This window comes from Oncorhynchus mykiss, chromosome 6 (assembly GCF_057628025.1).
Source record: "Oncorhynchus mykiss isolate SJ-2025 chromosome 6, ASM5762802v1, whole genome shotgun sequence".
NCBI classification, from domain to species: Eukaryota; Metazoa; Chordata; class Actinopteri; order Salmoniformes; family Salmonidae; genus Oncorhynchus; species Oncorhynchus mykiss.
Window position 1 is genome coordinate 12,776,214 of NC_143027.1, and position 25,019 is coordinate 12,801,232.

At 44.6% G+C, this 25,019-nt stretch overlaps 1 protein-coding gene across 2 annotated transcripts; it reads left to right on the plus strand.

Annotated features, from left to right (window-relative positions):
• The first annotated feature begins 284 nt into the window (after positions 1 to 284).
• Positions 285 to 24,941, plus strand: LOC110525289 (nucleolar protein 6 (RNA-associated)). 2 transcript variants are annotated; one of them, XM_090237023.1, is made up of 26 exons: positions 285 to 677; positions 1,870 to 2,073; positions 2,303 to 2,419; positions 2,548 to 2,727; positions 2,829 to 2,997; positions 3,330 to 3,464; positions 3,697 to 3,860; positions 3,957 to 4,077; positions 4,250 to 4,308; positions 4,724 to 4,825; positions 4,916 to 5,031; positions 5,158 to 5,335; positions 5,566 to 5,688; positions 5,801 to 5,949; positions 10,154 to 10,229; positions 10,340 to 10,480; positions 10,746 to 10,863; positions 14,069 to 14,223; positions 14,626 to 14,789; positions 14,905 to 15,057; positions 19,943 to 20,040; positions 21,006 to 21,130; positions 23,294 to 23,383; positions 23,583 to 23,783; positions 24,015 to 24,116; positions 24,201 to 24,941. In XM_090237023.1, the coding sequence occupies exons 2-26, from the start codon at positions 1,870 to 1,872 to the stop codon at positions 24,348 to 24,350; spliced, it is 3,390 nt and encodes a 1,129-aa protein (XP_090093149.1). In that variant the 5' UTR covers positions 285 to 677; the 3' UTR covers positions 24,351 to 24,941. The 2 variants fall into 2 exon arrangements, with proteins under 2 accessions (XP_090093149.1, XP_036835325.2); XM_036979430.2 differs by having other exon boundaries at positions 371 to 1,482.
• Positions 24,942 to 25,019: the final 78 nt, after the last annotated feature.

A 25,019-nucleotide genomic window follows, 5' to 3' on the forward strand; every position in this document is an offset into this window, starting at 1 on the left:
CTTAAGCAAGATACTTAACTTATGTCAGTGCTCCAGTGGCACGATACTACTACGGATGACCCTGTAAAACAATCCATTTCACTGCACCTATCCGGGAAGTATGTGACAATGAAACATAAAAGAAATATATTGTATGTCTGGTAGAGTTTATTGTTCTGTATTATATTAACTTCTGGTCCTGGAGAGTTGTTGGCTTTTGTTCCAGCCCAGCAGTAAAGCTCTTGTAAATATTGGGTCGCATCAACCAAAGATTATGGATATACTGACAAAATACGTTTCTCCGCCCTAACAATGGGAGTCGTTGTCCACACAGGCAAGGCGGGCTGTCTAGCTCCCGCCTATCCTTTCTTTGGATTGGATACATCTTGCTATTGTAATCCCTTTTTGAATATTCGATGAGGGTTATTGACATCAAATTCCTATGTTCAATGGAGAGAGATGCTATGCCACTAGCCTCATGACATAAATATACATCGCCATCTGATCTTCAAAAGGTTCTACAGCTGCACCATGGAGAGCATCTCCAATGGATCACTGCCTGGTATGGCAACTGCTCGGCCTCTGACCGCAAGGCATTACAGAGGGTAGTGCGTACAGCCCAGTACATCACCGAGGCCAAGTTTCCTGCCAACCAGGACCTCTATACCAGGCGGTGTCTGAGGAAAGCCCTAAAAAATGTAAGACTCCAGCCACCCTAGTCATAGACTGTTCTCTCTGCTAACGCACGCAAGCGGTACCGGAGCGCCAAGTCTGGGTCCAAGAGGCTTCTAAACAGCTTCTACCCCCAAGCCACAAGACTCTGTACCGGTACCCCCTGTATATAGCCTCGCTATTGTTATTTTACTGTTGCTCTTTAATTATTTCTTATTTTTGTAGATATTTTTCTTAACTGCATTGTTGGTTGAGGGCTTGTAAGTAAGCATTTCACCTGTTGTATTCGGCGCATGTGACAAATACTATTTGATCTAGAGACAACTCCAATATAGTGTTTTTTCTCAAAGTTGCAGGGATGTCACATGTTTTACTTATATCAGTACACTCATAACTTAAGCATTACGAAACTTATTTTCGATTAAATAAACCTCACGTAGCAGATACGCCCATAAATGTTTTGTTGACCAAATTTGACCCTCATCGACCTCCATACAAAAACTCCCTGCTTGGTTGGCGAAACAACGGGGGAAAAAATGCCACCTGCTGGAGGGAGAAAGGTTTTCCACCCAAGTTGTTGGGCCTCTCTTCCTCTGCATCCTTCCGTGTATGCTCATGCAACGCATCTTGAGTTAGATGGGCGGAGTTGAACGGAAATTACCCAATCGTAACACACAGTTGTGTGTCGTAATGCGCTAGGGTCTGACTGATCCTGTCCACACGTGAGAATTGTGCCGACAACTAAAAGTTGTCATATGCATGGAAATAAAACGATTGCCTATTGAACAACCAGTGAATAAATAAAAGATGAAAGCAACAGCCAAGGAGCAGGTAACTTACATTATATAGTGTGAAGTTTTTCATTTTAGCATTAGGCAATGACGACTAGTACTTAGCTGCCAGCTAACGTTAGCATTGCACATTACATGTGTACTGTAACTCTTCATGTGTGGCTAACGTAACGGTAACATTAGCTAGCGGAGACAATATCTATTCGCTTAGTATTACAGATAACGTTAGTATTTGAAAGGTTGTCGGAATTTGAGTTATGACGAGTTTCTGTAGGTAGTCCAATTTATCTAGCCAACTATAGCTAGCCCATGCCTTTATATCCACCATGCAGCCAATTTGATGCTAGTTAGTTTACGAGCTAGATCTCGCACTACAACATATTCTGATATGTGTGTTAACGTTACACATGATTCTCACGTTTCAAAGATGGAGCAATCAGAGTCTTCGCACGATGAGGAAGATGAGGGACCGACCAGGGCCAAAAGGGGTAAGCCCGAGGTGGTCCAGAACGGGCTCCTCCGTCCCGTGAAGCTGTCGCGCGGTGACCTCTACAAACCTCCCACCGCAGATGAACTAAACCAGCTCAAGGAGGCCGAGAGCCTGTTCCACTGCAGCCTGCTCAAGATGCAGGTGAGACGGGGGTTAGGTATGGGTGGAGGTCGGTGGTTCATTCACAAATTAATAGTTTTCAAGAACATTGACATTGTGTGTTTGTACACACACCCCTACATTCCAGTATTTCTGATGAAGGGGGGACCACACGGCCACTTAGCAACATGACAGCAGTCTCAATGGTCCCATGCATGCATATACATATATATTTGTTAATCTCCATCTGTCTCCCTGCCAATTCCAACAGATGGAGGAGCTGCTGAAGGAGGTTTCCCTGAGTGAGCGCAGGAAGCAGCTGATTGACTCTTTTGTCCAGAGTGTCACTGAGCAGCTCCAGACTGTACCACAGACTTCTGACATGGAGGTATGTCAGTGATACGGTGGTTCCAGGGGATTAGAAATAGTGGGAACTTGTTGTATTTGGTCTGACCTCAATGATCTCCAAAATGTTTGCCATTGATGCCATTGATCTCTCTCTTGCTTTTCCCCCAGCTAAGTGACTTGTCATGGTTGTCAGGAGGGGTGAAGGTCCCCTTTGTCTTGGTGCCAAAGGCAGCCAAGGGCAAGTTTCACATGGCACCGCCCATATCTGTTACCATCATAGGCAGCTACCCACTGGGCACCTGCACCAAACCAGGCATTTCAGTTGATCTGGCAGTCACTATTCCTGCTGTACGTAACGCCACACTGTTCACTCTGAACAATAAGAGTCAACATTTGGTCATACAACAGAAATAACAACATACGTCTGTCTATTCATGTTTTATCTTCAGGATATCCTGCACCCTAAAGATGCCTTAAACCAGAGGTACCCACGGAAGAGGGCGATTTACCTGGCAGGACTGGCACAACATCTTGCCGCCTCTCCCGCCATCGGGGCCATGCGGTACTCATGTCTCCATGGCAACCGCCTCCGTCCTATCCTGTTGCTTTCCCCTCCAGGTACCTAGCAACAGTGCTTCTACATCTGCATAGCTTGCTTTTTGGGGTTTTAGGCTGGGTTTCTGTATAGCACTTTGTGACATCGGCTGATGTTCAAAGGGCTTAATGAATAGATTTGTTTGATTGAACAGTTGGTTCATTCTAAGGCCAAGTCTTGTAGAGCTTAAACCCTTTTTCACGGTGTTCCTTAACTCAAAGCCTAGCTTGGTTGGATTTAGCATGCAATTCATATGGTTGTCGGCAAGCCCCTATTCACTACCTGTTCATGTACCTATTCACAATATTGTTTTGTGTGTGTCAGTAATGATTAAATGAAAGGGCCCCTTTTCCAGGCAAAGACTCCTCCAGTTTCACCTTGCGACTCCACGCCTGCCCTCCACCGGGCTTCTTCAAGCCCAGCCGCTTCCACCCCCAGAGGAACAACATCCGCACCGACTGGTATACTGGCCTGGGGAGCTCTCAGCCAGGTGAGGGCCTCAACTCAAACCAAGCAGCTTCGATATATTGTTTCCAAAAATAAAGGTCTCTTCTGATTTAGGATGTTAATGGAAACTGATTGTTAAACGAGATGAGTGTTCCTTGTTGAGGGAGATGGTACACTAACCTGAATTACAGCTGTGCATTGGATAGATTCTTCACCTTTAAATCAGACTTGAGTCCACGTTCTCATCCATTCCTTTTCTGTGTATTTTTGGGCAGCGACAAGTGAGCCGCCCACTCCCCACTACAACAGCTCTGTTCTTGGGGACATGCTACCCAGGGCCCACCTGCAGTTCCTGACCGCTGTGAGCTCCCAGTGTGCCGCCTTTGCAGAGGGAGTGGCACTGCTCAAAGTGTGGCTCAGACAGAGGGAGCTGGACCAGGTATGGGCCCCTGCACCACCACCCGCTCCCTCTCTATCAAGAGTTTTACTGGGCTGAATGAACCCAGTGCTTAAACTACTCTTTTTCTTCCGCCAGGGCGTTGGGTGTTTCAGTGGATTCCTTGGCTCCATGCTGCTGGCATACCTCCTCTCCTGCCACAGAGTCAGCAACACCATGACAGCCTACCAGCTGCTCCGCAACAGCCTGCATTTCCTGGGTAAGATGCATGAGGTCTCATCTCCTACCTGTCTGTCTACTCCTACTGTTGGAGTAACATTGCATGTACCATAAATACTATACCTGGTGTTATTGCAAAGTGTTTGGTGTTGATCTCATCACTACTCTGTTTAGAGCCGGTCTCATTGTCATCGCTTTCTTCTCAATCTCAGCTTTCAACGACCTGACCGAGAATGGAATTACCCTAGCCAAAGGCCCAGATTCAACAGTGGTGAGGCAGGACTAGTCCAAATGACTTTAAAGGAAAATGCCACCCAAAAACTATCTTTTGGCATTTGTTTTCCATTAGTCCTTTGTTGATATAGTCCCAAAATGTTTTTCATGTCAGCAATCAAGTTTTCAAGTTGTATAACTTTCGAAGTACAGCTGGTATGATCATCATGTGATGCAAAATGCATCATACCGGCTGTATTTCTGTATTTTGAATTGTATCTCTTAAACTCAACTTCTGACATGCAAAACATTTTGGGACAATATCAACAATGGACTAATGAAACAAATACAAGAAGCTAGTTTTTTTGGGGAACTTTTCTTTAGTAATAGAAGGAGTGCTTTTCTATTTTCTCCATTATGGGTCATAATCACATGTTCTTCTCCCCCTTGTTTTCTTTCGTTCCCTCCCTCAGCCCTCTCTCGCCGAGTTCCACACTGCTTTCCAGGTTGTTTTTGTCGACCCCTCTGGACACCTCAACATGTGTGCTGACATGACAGCCTGCACCTACAAACAGGTGAGTGCCCTGTGGCAAGGTGCCTTGAGATTGGCTGGATTGCAGTAACATGCCCTCTGATTGGTTGACTGTAGCTTGTTTGGCTCTCAGGTGCAGCACGAGGCTTCTCTGTCGCTGCAGTTTTGGGACGACCCCACCGTGGATGGATTCCATGCCCTACTCATGACCCCCAAGCCCATGATCAGGACCAGTGACCATGTCTTCCAGTAAGGCCTTGTTCGGAACACACGCTAGCACACACACATTTATTGTTCTCTCCTCTTGTATTAACTTTGACCCCTCCCTCCCCCATATTCTGTTTGTTCTCCTCTCCTGTGTGTCTCTGTCATCAGGCTGTGTGAGCTGGTCAAGCTGCAGGGCTGCTGTAAGAAACTCAACCTCCTCAGTGAACTCATGGACCACAGTGGAAACTACGTCCTCACCGCACTCCCCTTCATCCTCTCCCTCCTGCAACGAGGACTGGGCCAAAGAGTCCGCCTCCTCACCCACTCACTGACCCCTGACCCCGAGGTGAGCATTCTCCTGCTTTCTTTGATTTCCGTATGTTAAATAGTACTGAATGGTTTGTGTTTCACTTTGTAAAATGTGTGTGTGTCTGGTTGAGACAGGTTGTGTGTGTAATTCAGGTCTGTTGACTGGGACAGACTGGTCCAGTACGTTTAGAGAGAACTGTTTACTTGATAACGTTCCTAATGGGTAGTCTGGTTGGTGTGTGTAACAGTGTATGTTTGCTATGGCAGTGGCCGGTGGAGAGTGATGCTCCGAAGCACAACGCCCAGCCACCCCTGTCCTTTGGCCTGCTGCTCAACCCAGAACAGGCGGCCTCTGTACTGGAGAGAGGACCCCCAGCCGATAGTCCCAAGGTCTGTGTCTATTTCTCTCTTCGTGTTTCTGTGTTGACAATTAATACCATGTTTTCAAATGTGTCATCCAGTTGTGTGTGTGTCATTTGCACTGCTGTGTGTGTTTGTGCAGGCTGAGGAGTTCAGGCAGCTGTGGGGGTCTCGCTCTGAGCTGCGTCGGTTCCAGGACGGTGACATCACGGAGGCTGTGGTGTGGGAAGGAGAGACAACCTGTCAGAAGAGACTGGTCCCACGCCAGCTCATCACCCACCTGCTGCAGCTGTACGTACCTCACCACTCCTAAGCACAGATCTAGAATCAGATCATCCTACCTCCAATCCTAACCATAACCATTTTGGGGATGGATAAAGATCTGACCCTGTGTCAGTCGGTTTAATTAAGAATTGTATTTTATTTAACCAGGTTGGCCAGTTGAGAACAAGTTCTCATTTACAACTGCAACCTAGCCAAGATAAAGCATAGCAGTGCGACACAAACACAGAGTTACACATGGAATAAACAAACATACAGTCAATAACACAATAGAAAGTATATATACAGTGTGTGCAAATGGCGTGAGGAGGTTAGGCAATAAATAGGCCACGGTAGTGAAGTAATTACAATTTAGCAAATTAACACTGGAGTGATAGATGTGCAGATGATTATGATTATGAAATACTGGTGTGCAAAAAAGTAAATAAAAACAATATGGAGATTAGGTAGGTAGATTGGATGGGCTTTTTACAGGTGTGCTGTGTACAGCTGCAGCGATCAGTTAGCTGCTCAGACAGATGATGCTTAAATTTAGTGAGCGAGATATAAGTCTCCAACTTGCAATTCGTTCCAGTCATTGGCAGCAAAGAACTGGAAGGAAAGGCGGCCAAAGTAGGTGGTGGCTTTGAGGATGACCAGTGAGATATACCTGCTGGAGCGCATGCTACGGGTGGGTATTATGGTGACCAGTGAGTTGAGACAAGGCGTCGCTTTACCTAGAAAAGACTCATAGATGACCTGGAGCCAGTGGGTCTGGCGACGAATATGTAGCGAGGGCCAGCCGACGAGAGAATACAGGTTGCAGTGTGGGTAGTATATGGGTCTTTGGTGACAAAACGGACGGCACTGTGATAGACTGCATCCAGTTTGGGATCACTACCCTTTTGTTTACCTGTCAGCCCCAGCCTCGAACACAGGTCCTGTATGTACCTAACTGACCCGCTCTGCCCATTTAATCGCCATTTACCCGTTGCTGTCTTAGCTTTCCTGATCAACACCTGCGATTGCTTTATGCCTCTCCAATGTCAATATGCCTTGCCTGCTGCTGTCTCATCTAGTTCTTAATGTTTTATTTCACTGTGGAGTCCTCAGTCCCACTCAAAATGTCTTAGATGGCTCTTTTGTCCCACCCTACACACATGCGGAGACCTCACCTGGCTTAATTGCTGCCTCCAGAGACGAAACCTCATCGTCACTCAATGCCTAGGTTTACCTCCACTGTACTTACATCCTACCATACCAATGTCTGTACATAATGCCCTGAATCTGTTCTACCACGCCCAGAAATCTACTCCTTTTATTCTCTGTTCCAAACACACTAGACAACCAGTTCTTCTAGCCTTTAGCCCTTATCCTACTCCTCCTCTGGTGATGTAGAGGTTAAACCAGGCCCTGGAGCCCCCAGTTCCACTCCTATTCCCCAGGTGCTAGCATTTGTTGATTTCTGTAACCGTAAAAGCCTTGGTTTCATGCATGTTAACATTAGAAGCCTCCTCCCTAAGTTTTATTCACTGCTTTAGCACACTCTGCCAACCCTGATGTTCTAGCCGTGCCTGAATCCTGGCTTAGGAAGACAAACAATTCTGAAATTTCCATCCCCAACTACAACATTTCTGTCAAGGTGGAACTGCCAAAGAGGGTGGAGTTAGCCTGCAGAGTTCTGTCATGCTATCCAGGTCTGTGCCCAAACAGTTAGAGCATCTACTTTTAAAAATCCACCTTTCCAGAAACAAGTCTCTCACTGTTGCCGCTTGTTATAGACCGCCCCCAGCTGTGCCCTGGACACCATATGTGAATAATGGCCCCCCATCTATCTTCAGAGTTTGTACTGTTAGGTGACCTAAACTGGGATATGCTTAACACCCCAGCCGTCCTACAATCTAAGCTAGGTGCCCTCAATCTCACACAAATTATCAAGGAACGTACCAGGTACAGCCCTAAATCCGTAAACATGTGCACCCTCATAGATATCATCCTGACCAACCTGCCCTCTAAATACACCTCCGCTGTCTTCAACCAGGATCTCAGCGATCACTGACTCATTGCCTGCGTGCGTAATGGATCCGTGGTCAAACGACCACGCTTATCACTGTCAAATGCTCCCTAAAACACTTCAGTGAGTAGGCCATTCTAATCGGCCTGGCCCGGGTATCCTGGAAGGATAATGACCTCATTCCGTCAGTAGAGGATGCCTGGTTATTCTTTAAAAGTGCTTTCCTCACCATCGTAAATAAGCATGCCCCTTTTAAAAAAGTAGATCTAAGAACAGATATAACCCTTGGTTCTCTCCAGGCTTGACTGCCCTTGACCAGCTTCAAAACATCCTGTGGCGTACTGCATTAGCATCAAATAGCACCTGCGAAATGCAAATTTTCAGGGAAGTTAGGAACCAATATACACAGACAGTTAGGAAAGCAAAGGCTAGCTTTTTCAAAAAGAAATTGGCATCCTGTAGCACAAACTACAAAAGTTCTGGGATACTGTAAAGTCCATGGAGAATAAGAGCACCTCCTCCTCTAGACCCAAACTGTTACAGACCTATATCTATCTATATCTGTCTTTCTTTGAAAGCCAAGTAAACAAACAGATCACCGACCATTTCGAATCCCACCGTACCTTCTCCGCTATGCAATCTGGTTTCCGAGCTGGTCATGGCTGCACCTCAGCCACGCTCAAGGTCCTAGACGATATCATAACCGCCATCGATAAAAGACAGTACTGTGCAGCCGTCTTCATTGACCTGGCCAAGGCTTTCGACTCTGTCAATCACCGCATTCTGATCGGCAGACTCAACATCCTTGGTTTCTCAAATGACTGCCTCGCATGGTTCACCAACTACTTCTCAGATAGTTCAGTGTGTCAAATCGGAGGGCCTGTTGTCTGGACCTTTGGCAGTCTCCATGGGGGTGCCACAGGGTTTAGTTCTCAGGCCGGCTCTTTTCTCTGTATACTTCAATGATGTCGCTCTTGCTGCTGGTGATTTTCTGATCCACCTCTACGCAGACGACACCATTCTGTATTCTTCTGGCCCTTCTTTGGAGACTGTGTTAAACCTCCAGACGAGTAATACTAAATGCATGCTCTTCAACCTATCGCTGCCCCCGCCCGCCCATCTAGAATCACTACCCTGGACGGTTCTGACTTAGAATATGTGGACAACTACAAATACCTAGGTGTCTGGTTAGACTGTAAACTCTCCTTCCAGACTCACATTAAGCATCTCCAATCCAAAGTTAAATCTAGAATCAGCTTCCTATTTTGCAACAAAGCATCCTTCACTCATGCTGCCTAACACCCTCGTAAAACTGACTATCCTACCGATCCTCGACTTCGGCAATGTCATTTACAAAATAGCCTGCAACACTCAGCAAATTGGACGCAGTCTATCACAGTGCCATCCGTTTTGCCACCAAAGCCCCATATACTACCCACCACTGCGACCTCTATGCGCTCGTTGCCTGACCCTTGCTTCATATTCGTCTCCAGGTCATATATAAGTCTTTGCATGGTAAAGCGACGCCTTATCTCAGCTCACTGGTCACCATAGCAGCACCCACCCATAGTACGCGCTCCAGCAGGTATATTTCACTGGTCAACCCGAAAGCCAACCCCCCCTTTGGCCGCCTTTCCTTACAGTTCTCTGCTGCCAATGACTGGAACGAATTGCAAGAATCACTGAAGCTGGAGATTTACTTTTCCCTCACTAACTTTAAGCATCAGCTGTCAGAGCAGCTTACCGATCATTGCACCTGTACACACCCCAATATCTCTACGTGCACATCTATCACTCCAGTGTTTAATTACAATTTAGCAATTATTTCACCACTATGGCCTATTTATTGCCTTACCTCCTTAATCTTACTACATTTGCACACACTGTATATAGATTTTTCTATTGTGTCATTGACTGTACGTTTGTTTATCCCATGTATAACTCTGTTGTTTTTGTCGCACTGGTTTGCTTTATCTTAGCCAGGTCGCAGTTGCAAAAAGAGAACTTGTTCCCAGCTGGCCTACCTGGTTAAATAAAGGTGAAATAAATAAACCCTCTCCTATACTAGAAGGAAGGAGTAGGCTAAGCTGTTCATCAAAATGCTTGCATCCACACAAAGCCTCTTTGACAACTCTCCACCATCTTTTCATTGTATGATGTTGTGTATGGGAAGTTCTGTTAGAAGCAGGTTTAAGAGAGGCTCCTTTCTCTTCTCCTCAGTCATGCAGATATACCAGAATCCTGTGTGAGATACATTGGAGGGATGCTGGATGATGTCATCAAAGTGGGACGTGAGGTAGTTCTGAGTTTTCTGTAGTAGTGCATCTTACTCTGGGTTGATGACCCCCTCCATACAAACTTTGACATCTGAAACCTGTTAAAGCTCTGTGTGTGTGTGTTCGCCAGGTGTGCAGTACTGGTGAGGAGGAGAGTCTGAAGGTGGTTCAGTCATATGATGATCTAAGCAGGAAGCTGTGGACGCTGGAGGGGCTTCCCTTGTCCATAACTTCAGTGCAGGGGGCCCACCCAGCCCTCCGCTACACCCAGGTAACCCCCCTAGCTACTGTACCCTACCTAGACCCCCCCCCCCCCCCCCCCATTGACACATCTCAACAGGAGTGTATTCATTGGTGCAAAACCTAACAAAAGGGTTTGGCAACATGAGTTTCAGTTAGGTCACTTCCCGTTAAGGCCTGTTTATTTCCATTTGGCTCCTAATCCACTCCAGCTCCTCCATGCAGCAGACGTTAACTAGCGAGTTGGAGATGGTTCATAATTTCAATGTTTGATTTGTGCTTCCTCCATCACACAGGTGTTCCCCCCAGTGCCCCTGAAGCTGGACTACTCATTCTTTGACAGAGAGAAGTTGTCCCGGTCACTGGTACCCCATGAGGTCAAACCTTGCCCTGTGTACATCACCCCTGTCCAAGGTACGGCACACCATTTCTTACGTGTGTGTGTATGGGGGGTGCATGTGTTCATCAGTGCCTTGCGTTCATGTGTTGCGCTTACAATGCTGCCTGCCTTCATGTACTTGGCGGGACTGAACTTTTCTAGGCCTAGTTGTTAGTGTAATTAGGGTTCATACATTCTCTTCAATACAATGTGCAACAACAATCTCACCACAGTGAGGCAGCATTGTATTTGTAATTTGGATAGAATACTAATTCTTCCATTATGGTTGACTTTCCCATCAACCACATCCATGCCTGTTGCTTGTAGCCTACCATTTAGGCTTATAATCCAACTCAATATGCAGGTTAATGCTCAACATTCTTCAATAATGAACACAGTAAGCAGTCAGTTAAACAATCTCAGCCTTCTTATAAAACGTTAATTTTGGAAGCAATATAACTATATGATGGCATGGGACTCGAGGCGTTAACTCATGCCAACCAATGAACGAAGAGCATAGCATTGCGTTTCTTAAAATACAAACAACCCTTCACCTTGGTATATTGGCAATATACCACAAACTCCTGATGTGCCTTATTGCTATTATAAACTGGTTACCAACGTAATTAGAGCAGTAAAAATAATTGTTTTGTCATGACCGTAGTATTGGCTTTCAGCCCATCAGCATTCAGGGCTCGAACCATCCAGTTATAATAAGAACACACAGTGAGCTCCAAAAGAATTGAGACAGTCACATTTTTGTTGTTTTGGCTCAGTACTCCAGCGCTTTACTTTGGCTCTGCACTCCAGTGCATTATTCACAATTCATTCAGGACTATCTGTAATCATGGTAGCATCTACATTAATGGAGAAGTGTTTAGTGTTTCTATTGGCACAAATTTATCTGGAACACAACCAAAACAAACAGCAAATGCATCCAAACAAATTTGTAGTCACAAGCTTGAAGAAGACATTGTGCTGTTAATATGGGACCAAATACTTAACTTTTGACTGCTACAATACACAAGTGAATTTGGCCCAACACTTTTGGTCCCCTAAAATGGGGGGGGACTATGTACAAAAAGTGCTGTAATGTCTAAATGGTATGGATGAAAATACTCTCGGTCTGCACTTTAACCTCATAGTCATTGTATCATTTAAAATCCGAAGTGCTGGAGTACAGAGACAAATATACACTACCGTTCTAAAGTATGGGGTCACCTAGAAATGTCCTTGTTTTTGAAAGTCGAGCACATTTTCTGTCCATTTAAAATAACATCAAATTGATCAGAAATACATTGTAGACATCGTTAATGTTGTAAATGACTATTGTAGCTGGAAACGGCAGATTTATTTTATGGAATATCTACCTAGGCGTTCAGAGGTCCATTATCAGCAACCACCACTCCTGTGTTCCAATGGCACGTTGTGTTAGCTAATCCAAGTGTATCATTTTAAAAGGCTAATTGATCACTAGAAAACCATTTTGCAAATATGTTAGCACAGCTGAAAACTGTTGTCCTGATTAAAGAAGCAATTAAACTGGCCTTCTTTAGACTAGTTCTGTCTGGAGTGTCAGCATTTGTGGGTTTGATTACAGGCTCAAATGGCCAGAAACAAAGAGCTTTCTTCTGAAACTCATCAGTCTATTCTTATTTTGAGAAACTAAGGCTATTCCATGCGAGAAATTGCCAAGAAACTGAAGATCTCGTACAGCACTGTGTTCTACTCCCTTCACAGAACAGCGCAAACTGTCTCTAACCAGAATAGAAAGAGGAGTGGGAGGCCCCAGTGCACAACTGCACAAGAAGACCAGTACATTAGTGTCTTGTTTGAGAAACAGACGCCTCACAACTGGCAGCTTCATTAAATAGTATCCGCAGAACACCAGTCTCAACATCAACAGTGAAGAAGCTACTCCGGGATGCTGGCCTCCTAGGCAGAGTTCCTCTGTCCAGTGTCTGTGTTTTTTTTTTTTTTTTTTTTTTTTGCCTATCTTAGTCTTTTCTTTTTATTGGCCAGTCTGAGATATTGCTTTTTCTTTGCAACTCTGCCTAGAAGGCCAGCATCCCGGAGTCACCTCTTCACTGTTGACGTTGAGAATGGTGATTTGTGGGTACTATATAATGAAGCTGCCAGTCGAGGACTTGGAGGCGTCTGTTTCTCAATGTCTACACTGTATTTCTAACCAATTTTGATGTTAAATGTGCTTTTCTTTTAAAAACCAGGACCTTTCTAAGTGACCCCAAACTTTTGAACGGTAGTGTATAATTGTCACTGGCCCAATACTTTTGTAGCTCACTGTAAATTCCAACAAGATTTGTTCAGCATAGAATAATGCGCATAATTGAGCAACACAAGATATAAGCAGCCTTTCGAAATGGCCAGTAGCTGACAGTAACAATAACAAATAGCACATCCAACTGGTTTAAACACCATCAAAATAATGAAAATACTTAAATGACAAAAATGAATTGTTTAGCATCTAATTGTATATATATACCTCTTGTCGTCGTCTGTGCACCTCTACCACCGTCTGTGCACCTCTACCACCGTCTGTGCACCACCGTCTGTGCACCTCTACCACTGGGTACTTTACTTTTTGTATTTGGATAGTTTTGAAAAAGACCTAATAATTGTCAGCTGTGATGGAGACTGGGTTGGCCCCAGCGCTGTGGTCCTGAGGCCTGCGTAGTTCAGAGCCTGAGGTAGGAGGGCACATTTTATGTATTGCCTTTTGCTGTTATTGCCTTCGGTCAAATCTAACAAATGACCTCTGTTAAATCCTTGGGTTCCCCTTTCTCGTTGGTTCTAAAGCCGAAATGTATCCAAAAAGGGACGGTGGCGTTTTTTTCTGACACCAGATCTGCCATTTTCACTCTTCCTCTCTCTTATCTTACTAAAGGTAGAAGAGGTCACGTGACCCCACATGTTAGTAGGCTCTATGACCCCTTCCACTCTGTCGAGAGGTGTAATTTGATCCCCTCACCTCACTCACATTGCCGTGATTTAGCAAACAGCGCAAAAAACAACAACTTTTAGAACGTTAAGAGTACAAACTAACTGAAAAATCAGACCAATGGTGCCGTCAAATATCCCGGTTTATGATCTATACGGCATACTGCCCAAGCCTAGTGGGTACTGTACAGACCTGAAGTGTTTTGTTGTGGATCCAGAGAAGGTATGCTATTTGTGTGTGTTCTACTATGAACCCTTCTCGCTTGCCTTCTCCTGTTGTAGTGATCTGCCACATGGAGGGCAGTGGGAAGTGGCCTCATGACAGAGTGGCCATCCGTCACATTAAAGCAGCCTTCCACATCAGCCTGGGAGAACTGTTAACCCAACACCACCACTACACCTGCCAGCCCAGTCCCACACACCTGGATGTGTGGAAGGTATGGGTCTCTCTCTGTGTCTCTCTCTGTGTCTCTCTCTGTGTCTCTCTCTGTGTCTCTCTCTGTGTCTCTCTCTCTCTCTCTCTCTGTGTCTCTCTCTCTGTGTCTCTCTCTCTCTCTCTGTGTCTCTCTCTCTCTCTCTGTGTCTCTCTCTCTCTCTCTGTGTGTCTCTCTCTCTGTGTCTCTCTCTGTGTCTCTCTCTCTCTCTCTGTGTCTCTCTCTGTGTCTCTCTCTCTCTCTCTGTGTGGGGGGGGGGGGTTAGGATGGTAGTGCTTATGTTAATTAATGACACACACTGGCATCTGCAGTTGTCACAATTGGGCTTTATAACATAGATTTTAATTTGACTGGTATAGGGAAGCACTGTTCTCAGACCTCTTGACTAACCGTGTGTGTGTGCAGGATGGCTTTGTGTTCAGGATCCAGGTAGCGTACCACCGGGAGCCTCAGGTCCTGAGGGAGAGTGTTAGTCCAGAGGGCCTGCTCATCGTCAGGGACAACGCGGAGGCTCAGGCCCTGGAGATGGCCACCATGCAGCGGCCCCTACTCACCAGCACCCTGCACGGGTCAGGCACCAGCTTTGTACTGGAGCGCTCTCTCTGTCAGCTAGCACTATAGCTTTACACCTTCTCTCTCAAACAGACACACATATCCTAATGTCTCTGTGGTTGTGTGTTCTAGGCTCCAGCAGCTCCACCCATGCTTCGGGGCGGTGTGTCGCCTGGCCAAGCGCTGGCTGGGAGCGCAGCTCTTTAGCGATGCCATCACAGAGGACACTGCTGACCTGCTGGTGGCGTCCCTCTTCCTGCAGCCGGCCCCCTTCACTCCTCCGGGGTAACTAGTTACCTACTTGAAGTATCAATCCCTCTCTGCTAATTTTTCTCTCACTCGTTCTATCGTCACCTTCCTTTACCACAAACTCTTTCTCTCAAATTCTTTGTTGGTCTGTGTAATCTGAGGGATGTGTGTGTCTCTAATATAGTCATACATTTTGTCAGGAGGTTAGGAAGTGCAGTTCAATTTTGTATGTGGTGGGCACATAGACAGATCTGGCTCTCAAGAGAAGACCGGCTATGGCGGCATTTCTCAATACAAAGGCTATGCTCACTGAGTCTTTACATAGTCAATGCTTTCCTTTTAATTTTGGGACAGTCACAGTGGTCAGGTGTTCGTTTAATTATTTTCAGTGTGTCAAGTAATTATCTTTTGTTTTCTCATGAGTTGGTTGGGTCTAATTGTGTTGGTGTCCCGGGGCTCTGTGGTTTGTGTTTGAGAACAGAGCCCCAGAACCAGCTTGCTGAGGGGACTCTTCTCCAGGTTCATCTCTCTGTAGGTTATGGTTAAGGTTTGGGAATCACTTCCATTTAGGTGGTTGAAGAATTGAATGGCTCTTTTCTGGATTTTGATAATTAGGGGATATCGGCCTAATTCTGCTCTACATGCATTATTTGTGTTTTTGTACACAAGGATATTTTAGCAGAATTTGTGAATTCTTGTTTGGTGAACGGACCCCAGACCTCACAACCATAAAGGGCTATGGGTTTTTATAACTGATTCCAGTATTTTTTTTGCCAGTGTTTTCCATTAGTGTTTTGCAGTCATCGGCGAATCATCTGGTCACAGATTAATACTTCATATTATCTAGGCTGCTTTTCATTTAGAAGTTTTAATTTGATATGCATCTTCTAATGATCTATTGATAGGACAGGCGCCTGACAGTCAAAAATTGAGCGATGACGGGGAAACGTGGTCTGTCTGTCCTGCCTCCTGGTACAGTTTGTGGGCTCTGTGATTGGTTGTTGTCAAATTTGTTTTTCAATAAGAAGGGAGAGCACGATGCTCGTGAATTTGCACGTCACATGTAATGTAAGTGGTAACGATGAGTCAAAATCCACTTAGCCAAATTATTGTTCTCTGCCACAGTCATTTATTGTTTTTCACATCTTTCCTATAGCCAGCCACACAGAGTTGTGGTGCATAGGCCACTTACAGTGCTTTGATTGACAACTGAACAGCAAGTGTTGACTAGTTTATTGAAGGTGTTGAACCTACTGAATACATTGGATCTTCTGTATCCCTTTGCCATTCATAAATAATGCAGCGTGGTTCTACTGTATGTCCATGGTATCGGGACAAAGTTCCTAGGTTTCCTATCCTGGGCTTGCCGCTAAAGTCAGTGACTCTGGTCTCATCAGTCAGTGTAGCCTACCAAATTGTGTCGGTGAGAGCGCTGTTCATTTGGCTCCCTAATTTGCACGATGCCAGGCTAACTTCTAGGCTGTCAAATACCTCCACGATGAGACGGTAGCTTCAGTCTCTACAACTCTGTTAACAAAATAATAGCTCTCTTATAAGATGAAATCTGTATTTCCTTTCAAAACTCAGTAGGTTTGGGTTTTATTCTACTTTTATCGGTTTTCTTCACCAACACCGATAATGGCTCTCCTTCCTTTTTTCAATGTCTTTCTCCCTCAGGCCTCCTCCTGTTAACCAGGTCAATTCTCCCATTGGCCACAGCTTAACAAGCTACCTTATTGGTCAAAACTTAAACTTAAAAGTAAACCAACCTATTCACTTGTACATTAAATAAATATTTATTCAAAACAAATGCATTAAGGACATTACAATACAGGAGTTCCCCAGGGTAGCTTTTAAAATGTTTAACTAACGACATACCACTGACTGAGTAAAGCCAGTGTGTCTGTATGCAGATGACTCAACACTATACACGTCAGCTACTACAGCGACGGAAATGACTGCAACACTCAACAAAGAGCTGCAGTTAGTTTCAGTGGGTGTCAAGGAATAAGTTAGTCCTAAATATTGTATTTGGAACAAAACACTCACTAAACCTCAACTAAATCTTGTAAATAATAATGTGGAAATTGAGCAAGTTAAGATGACTAAACTGCTTGGAGTAACCCTGGATTATAAACTGTCATGTTCAAAACATATTGATAGAACAGTAGCTAAGATGGGGAGAAGTCTGTCTATAATAAAGCTCTGCTCTGTCTTCTTAACACTATAAACAAGGCAGGTCCTACAGGCCCTAGTTTTGTCACACCTAGACTACTGTTCAGTCGTGTGGTCAGGTGCCACAAAAAAGGACTTAGGAAAATTGTAATTGGCTCAGAACAGGGCAGCACAGCTGGCCCTTGGATGTACACAGAGGGCTAATATTAATAATATATATATGTCAATCTCTCCTGGCTCAAAGTGGAACAGAGATTGACTTCATCACTACTTGTATTTATGAGATGTTGAATGCACCGACTTGTCTGTCTGAAATACTGGCACACAGCTCAGACACCCATGCATACCCCACAAGACATGCCACGAGGTCTTAATTGAGCTCAGGTGCATCCTGTTTCCGTAGATCATCCTTGATATTACTACAACTTGATTGTAGTCCACCTGTGGATATTTAAATTGTATGGACATGATTTGGAAAAGCACACACCTGTCATCTATATCAGGTCCTACAGTTGACAGTGCATGTCAGAGCGAAAACCAAGCCATGGAATTGTAGACCTCCGAGACAGGATTGTGTTGAGGCACATGTGGGGATGGGTGCCAAAAATTGTCTGCAGCATTTAAGGTCCCCAAGAACACAGTGGCCTCCATCATTCTTCAATGGAAGAAGTTTGGAATCACCAAGACTCTTCCTAGAGCTGGCCGCCCGGCCAAACTGAGCAATCAGAGGAGAGGTGACCAAGAAACCCGATGGTCATTCTGACAGAGCTCTAGAGTTCCTCTGTGGAGATGGTTGTACTTCTGGAAGGTTCTCCCATCTCTGCAGCACTCCACCAATCAGGCCTTTATGGTAGTGGCCAGATGGAAGCCTCTGTTCATCAAGGATCTCTCCTCACATGACAGCCCGCTTGGAGTTTGTCTGGAGGAAACTTAGCACCGTCCCTACGGTGAAGCGTGGTGGCTGCAGCAGCATCCTGTTGCGACGTTTTGCAAAGTATAGAGAGATCCTTGATGAAAACCTGCTTCCGAGCGCTCAGGACCTCAGACTGGGGAGAAGGTTTATAAAGTCTGACTGACTTACATGAGAGATTTTTGCTGGCACCTGAAAATATATATATTTTTAAATCACGGATAATTACAAAAAGTACTCTGATCATAATCGTGTCAAGAAAATTGCCCATGTGTTATGATACTCGTTTTGTCTAACAATTTCACACACACCTAATTCACAGCACTGAGTCAATACATGTTAGAATCACCTTTGGCAGGGATTACAGCTGTGAGTCTTTCTGGGTAAATCTCTAAGAGCTTTGCACACCTGGATTGTACAATATTTGCATATTATTATTTTTAAAAATTCTTCAAGCTCTGACGTTGGTAGTTGATCATTGCTAGACAGCCATTTTCAAGTCTTACCATAGATTTTCAAGAAGAAACTGTAACTAGGCCACTCTGGAGCGTTCAATGTTTTCTTTGTAAGCAACTTGTGTATATTTGGCTCTTTGTTTTAGGCATTTGTCCTGCTGAAAGGTGAATTTGTCTCTGTTGGAAAGCAGACTGAACCAGGTTTTTCTCTAGAATTTTGCCTGTGCTTAGCTCTATTCTGTTTCTGTTTATCCTATAAAAAAAGCTCCCTGGTCCTTGCTGATGACAAGCATACCCATAATATGATGCAGCCACCACCATGCTTGATTGTTGGATTTGCCCCAAACATAACGCTTTGTATTCAGGACATGAAGTTAATTTCGTTGTCACTTTTTTTTGCAGTTTTGCATTGGAAAACCTCTCTGGTCTTTGTGTTTGAAATTCATTGCTCGACTGAGGGATTTTACATTTATCTGAATGTGTGGGTTACCAAGATGAGGTAGGCATTTTAGAAACCATGTTGAACACTTATTGACGCAACATTTCAGCTTTTCATTTTTTATTAATTTGTAAAAATGTCTAAAAACAATTTAACTTTCATATTATAGGGTATTGTGTGTAGGCCAGTGACCCCTTGACTTTTTCCATCTTTCGTTCAGTTACAGCCTTATTCTAAAATGGATTAAATTAAAAACAATTGTTCTACACACAATACCCCATAATGACAGATTTGTAGATTGTTGTTGTTGCAACGTCCAAAAAAAATAAAGATATCACAAGCAGCATACTGAGCTAAACGTTTTGAAATGACAAGTTCACGGTCTCATTCATAGCCTAAAAATTCATATCAAGGTCAAGTTTACTGTTCAGCTCCCATCTGAAGGCTGGGGGCATTTAGTTTGCCTTCTACTGTAGATCGCTAAAGTATCCTAATGATTACTGTTCCTTTAATTCAAATATATCGACACAAGACCTAAAAGATGGTTTGGTATGGTTCAGAAAGTTGGAACCAAGCTCAATATATCAGTGTAGCATATTGTCGCCTGGATTTGTTGAAATATCTTCACGCCTTGAAAAAAAAAACATCCAGGATTTTTTATTTTAAAAAAGACACTTACAGGGGATATTTTGGAAAAAACGTATCCTGTTTGAATCGTCCTCTGGGGTAGTAAATACATAACCAACGTAATACTAGTCCCATGCCAATAGGACTTTTAATAGCATATTCTAACATTTGTAATTGGTCATATGTTTTTGCTTTTTGTTCTTTGATACAAAAAAATTGGAGAAGTGGTTTATCCATCTGTTTCTTATGCTCGCTCTCTCCTCTGTCTCTCTCTCTTCCTGTCTCTCCTCTCTCACTTTCTCTCCCCTCTCTCAGGTCTCCTCAGGTCGGTTTCCTTCGGTTTCTCCACCTACTCTCCTCCTTCGATTGGAGAAATAACCCCCTGGTTGTCAACCTCAACAGCCAGCTCACCGGTGAGCACACACTCAATGTGGATTATAATATATCTTACACAACAATGTGCATCTAATCATACTCATGCAGCAGTATATAAAGACCCCATAATATCTCTCTCCTTCCTTCTGTCCTGTCCACTCTGTCCTGTTCTCCCTTATCCTACCCCTCTTTCTCCTTCCTTCTGTCCTGTCCACTCTGTCCTGTTCTCCCTTATCCTACCCCTCTTTCTCCTTCCTTCTGTCCTGTCCACTCTGTCCTGTTCTCCCTTATCCTACCCCCCTCTCTCTCCTTCCTTCTGTCCTGTCCACTCTGCCCTGTTCTCCCTTATCCTACCCCTCTTTCTCCTTCCTTCTGTCCTGTCCACTCTGTCCTGTTCTCCCTTATCCTACCCCTCTCTCTCCTTCCTTCTGTCCTGTCCACTCTGTCCTGTTCTCCCTTATCCTACCCCTCTCTCCTTCCTTCTGTCCTGTCCACTCTGTCCTGTTCTCCCTTATCCTACCCCTCTCTCTCCTTCCTTCTGTCCTGTCCACTCTGTCCTGTTCTCCCTTATCCTACCCCTCTCTCTCCTTCCTTCTGTCCTGTCCACTCTGTCCTGTTCTCCCTTGTCCTACCCCTCTTTCTCCTTCTCTTGTCCACTCTCTCCCCCTTCCCTCTGTCCTTGCCTCTCCTACAACTCTCTTTTTCCTTCCCTCTGTCTTGTCCACTCTCTCTCCCCTTCCCTCTGTCCTTGCCTCTCCTACAACTCTCTTTCTCCTTCCCTCTGTCTTGTCCACTCTCTCTCCCCTTCCCTCTGTCCTTGCCTCTCCTACAACTCTCTTTCTCCTTCCCTCTGTCTTGTCCACTCTCTCTCCCCTTCCCTCTGTCCTTGCCTCTCCTACAACTCTCTTTATCCTTCCCTCTGTCTTGTCCACTCTCTCTCCTACCTCTCTCCTCCCCCTGACTTTCCCTCTCTCCTCCCGTCTGTCCTGTCCTCCTGCTGTAGCTGCTGACTACACTGAGATCAAGAATGACTTCATAGCCTCCAGAGAGTCTCTGCCTGTTATGTTCATGGCCACACCCAACGACAAGAAAGTCTCCATTTGGACCAAGCAGGCTCCCACTGTGCAGGTCAGAACACACACATGCAGCACATTCACCAGTATGTCACATCCAATATCTTATTTGTGCAGCACATTGTACACAGCATAGTAACAGAAGAGGCATACACAGAAACAGAGTAAAAATAAAAAAGGATTTCAAACTTTTCAATTGACTCTCACACTGTCTAGGACAGGCCATGTTCTTGCCAGTCTCTGTATATTAAACAGCATAGTCAATTGTTGGCTTCTGAGAATAGGAAATATACTTACGTCACTGAGGGAGAGAGGGTAATGTATAACATTTACAATATGGCAGAATATGTTATTGTTAGCCATCAGGGATCCTATGGGAGGGATCCTCTGGGAGGAGAAGAGACGCAGTCTAGTACCAATCACCATGACAGCCTTGAGTTGGGTAGGAGTGAGCACTTTGGGGTAGAGGTCAGATGAAGTGAGGAAGAACAGATATCACAAAATTTCTGTCTAGCAACAGAGATGCATTGGCTGTTCAGTGTAGGAGGAGACTCAGCCTAGGAGAAAGGGTTACATATCAGTGCTGGTGTGTGATGTCGAATGCAGCCATGTTGACCCTCTGGGAAGAATAAACTTGGTTTAAGCTTTCATAGTGTCCATCAAGTTTTTACTCTGAGAATTAGAACCTAACAGAATATAATGGTAGAGGTGACATCATAAACATCGGAGTAGAAATGAATTGCACGTTCTTGTTAGTCGGCAGTCACACAGTTTCCCGATTCTTGGACCCTTCCTCAGAGCATACTGCTCTCCTACGTCACACTGGTGACAGATACACTCATACCGTTATCAATATTATTACTACGGCTTGGTAAAAAAAAAAAAAGTCTAAATGCCGGTTGAAGTGACTAGTGTCGTATCTCTCACCATAGGCAGCTCACTGTTTCTTTCCTTGATACTGACCTCTTGCTTTTTAACCTTTCAAGCACCTTGTAAATCACTCATTTAATGCCATACACATTCAGTTTGTCATGTTGTGACACTAATACAATAATTATATTACATGAATTCAAAATGGCAAAAATACAATTTTACCTGAATGCTTCCTTTTTCATTCATGGTGTTCTATCTAGACGAATACGATGGCTATGGCTTCAATATTATCAGGGACAACATGATCATTCATGGTGTTCTATCTAGACGAATACGATGGCTATGGCTTCAATATTATCAGGGACAACATGATCAAGAAGTGCATGTAATGCTCACCAGTTGTGTTTTTCACTGTCCACTTCCAGAAGGAAATGAGTTGATCTTGTTTTCATGTCCGCTGTTTGACCGAGTGCACTGAGAAATACAGCAGCACACAGCAACATGGGGAGGAGATGGAGCTGGCAGCTTCCCATCCTTTTCATGTTGCTTTCCTGTTCCACCTAACCCACTGGATTCCAATGCTCCAAGTAGCTGCTCTCTAGACCTGCCATGTTTTTGTGTCTGTCCGATAACATTGAATTCAATAGGCCTAATGCATGATGTGCAGACCAACTAACATTTCATGTGCCTGAGAAAAACCTGTGTGTTTGCGGCATCTGTCAGGTCACTTTCACATTGATTGATGTACGAAGGCTGCGGGGTAGCTGGTGGAATGATTTGAATACGCCCAAGGACACTGCACTTTTCACTTGCGTAATCAAATGATTGATCGAGAGGCTGAGCACTTTTTGATAGAACAGCTTATAATGGAGCTCTGTGCACATGTTATTACAGCCTGATGTTCTCACCAAGATGCCCATCCTTGACAATGTACCAGATCTTATAATGGAGCTCTGTGCACATGTTATTACAGCCTGATGTTCTCACCAAGATGCCCATCCTTGACAATGTACCAGATCTTATAATGGAGCTCTGTGCACATGTTATTACAGCCTGATGTTCTCACCAAGATGCCCATCCTTGACAATGTACCAGATCTTTGTGATGGAGTCTGGTGTTTAGACAGAGTAAACCTAGCTATTCGATAGAACTCAAACTGTCCTTAGCTGACTCATTCACAGTATTGACCCTACAGCTGTTTAAACCACAGGTGAGGATAGTTCTGAATGAGGAGTTTCAAACATCTCTTTACGGACAACCGACAAGGGTTTGGTAGGATCACTCTCACTATGCTGGCCAGTATCAGGTGTGGGTTATTGAGGGGTTTGTCTCGGTGTGTGCTCAGATGTTGCAGCGTGTGGTGATGGTGGCTGCAGAGAGCCTGAAGATCCTAGAACCTCAGCTGATGGACACCAACCAGATACAGGACGTCAGGGTCAGTCACTCACTCTCTCACTCTCTCACACGTTCTTAAAACTACCACTCGCATGCATAATTGTATAATGTTTTTCTTCATTTCCCCAAAATGATTGCATTGTCAAACCTACTGTAATATACATTCCATCATTATCATTCCTTCTCTGTGTTTGTGTACACACACACACACACACACACACACACACACACACGCGCAGGTGGTCATGCGGCCTCCATTGGATCCCTATGATGTCCTGATCCACCTGAGCCCCAAGCAGGTGCCCTTACTAAGCCAGGCAGTGGACCCGCCTCATGCCACCTTCAGCAGGGGCATCCTGGCTGGCAGAGTGGCCAACACTGGAGGGGCACTACCCGTCATCGACTTCAACCCCGTCACCCACTACCTGGCAGAGCTCAGGGTAAGTACCTGTGTGGTGCTCAATGGGCTCTGGCTTGCTGGCTTTCTTTAGAAGCAGAAAGACAACGTGTAGGTTTTTCCTGACATGCAGTTTGCCATTTATTTCTAGTGGCCTCGTGCAGCCAGGTCTATTGCCTTGTGTATGTAGGTTTCAGACCATGTAGTTCTTGTCATATTGACTCAAGTGGGCTAAAGGCCTTCCATTTTAAACCTGTCTGCTTATCTTTCCCAGGATGCATTTGGAGACCTGGCTCTGTTCTTCTATGACCCCTATGGCGGCACTGTGATCGCGGTGTTATGGAAACCCAAAGCCTTCACCCCACTGCCGTTTAAGGTAAAGACCGGAAGTCACAGAACATATCTTTCTTTCCCTCTCTATTTGCTTATTCATTTCTTTATGTGTGTCCCTCTGGAACAGACCTCCCAGATGGTGGCTCGTCGTGTGGAGGTGAGTGGGGAGGAGGCTCACACTGTCCCCAACGTGGAGGCCATCCTGGAGGATTTCAGGGTCATGGGCCAGGGCCTGGTGAAGTCTGTGGAGCCAAGGACGGAGAAATGGGTGGTGTAGTGTGGACTGAGGTCACACACACCCCCACACACACATGTACCATGATCATATTTTAACTTGCACAATCAAGTTCGACTTTAAATTCATTCCCCATAGCCAGCAACTTTCTTAGTGCAAAGGTTGCATGTTCAGATCTCATCACAGACAACTTTAGCATTTTAGCTAACTTTGCAACTACTTAGTATGTTAGGTTAAAAGCTTAAGGTTAGCTAACTCCTAACCTAGCTAACATTAGCCACCTAGCAATCTAGCTAACGTTAGTCGTAAACAATTTGGAATTGGTCACATATCATACGTATTGCAAATTTGTAACATATTGTAGGAATCGTAATTTGTAACATGAAGTGGATGGACATCAACAAATTGATAATACCATATGAAATGCAGCATCATACTAAATTGAGTGAATTTACTTTTACTATGTTATGTTTACCCCTGAGTACAGCTTGAACACATTTAATTGTATATCGAAGTCTGTTATCAAAACAAGTCAAGGAGATTTATTGGGTAGGAGAAATGTTGTAAGAAACTAACCATGTGTTTGTTTTTGCTGGTTCTTTACCCAGTCTTATAAAAAACGAGTATTCTCAAGCTTGTCTGTGTTACTGTTTCATCTGGGAGGGTAAATACTGACAGCATGATGCGGTAGCAGTTATGTCCCTATGGTAT

What these genes read in the sequence shown, in the direction of transcription:
- LOC110525289 (XM_036979430.2), top strand. Translation starts at nt 1,459, where the DNA reads ATGAAAGCAACAGCCAAGGAGCAG. An exon ending in CCTCAACAGCCAGCTCACCG is followed by an intron (nt 20,041 to 21,005) that starts GTGAGCACACAC and finishes CTCCTGCTGTAG; the next exon opens with CTGCTGACTACACTGAGATC. An exon ending in ACTACCTGGCAGAGCTCAGG is followed by an intron (nt 23,784 to 24,014) that starts GTAAGTACCTGT and finishes TATCTTTCCCAG; the next exon opens with GATGCATTTGGAGACCTGGC.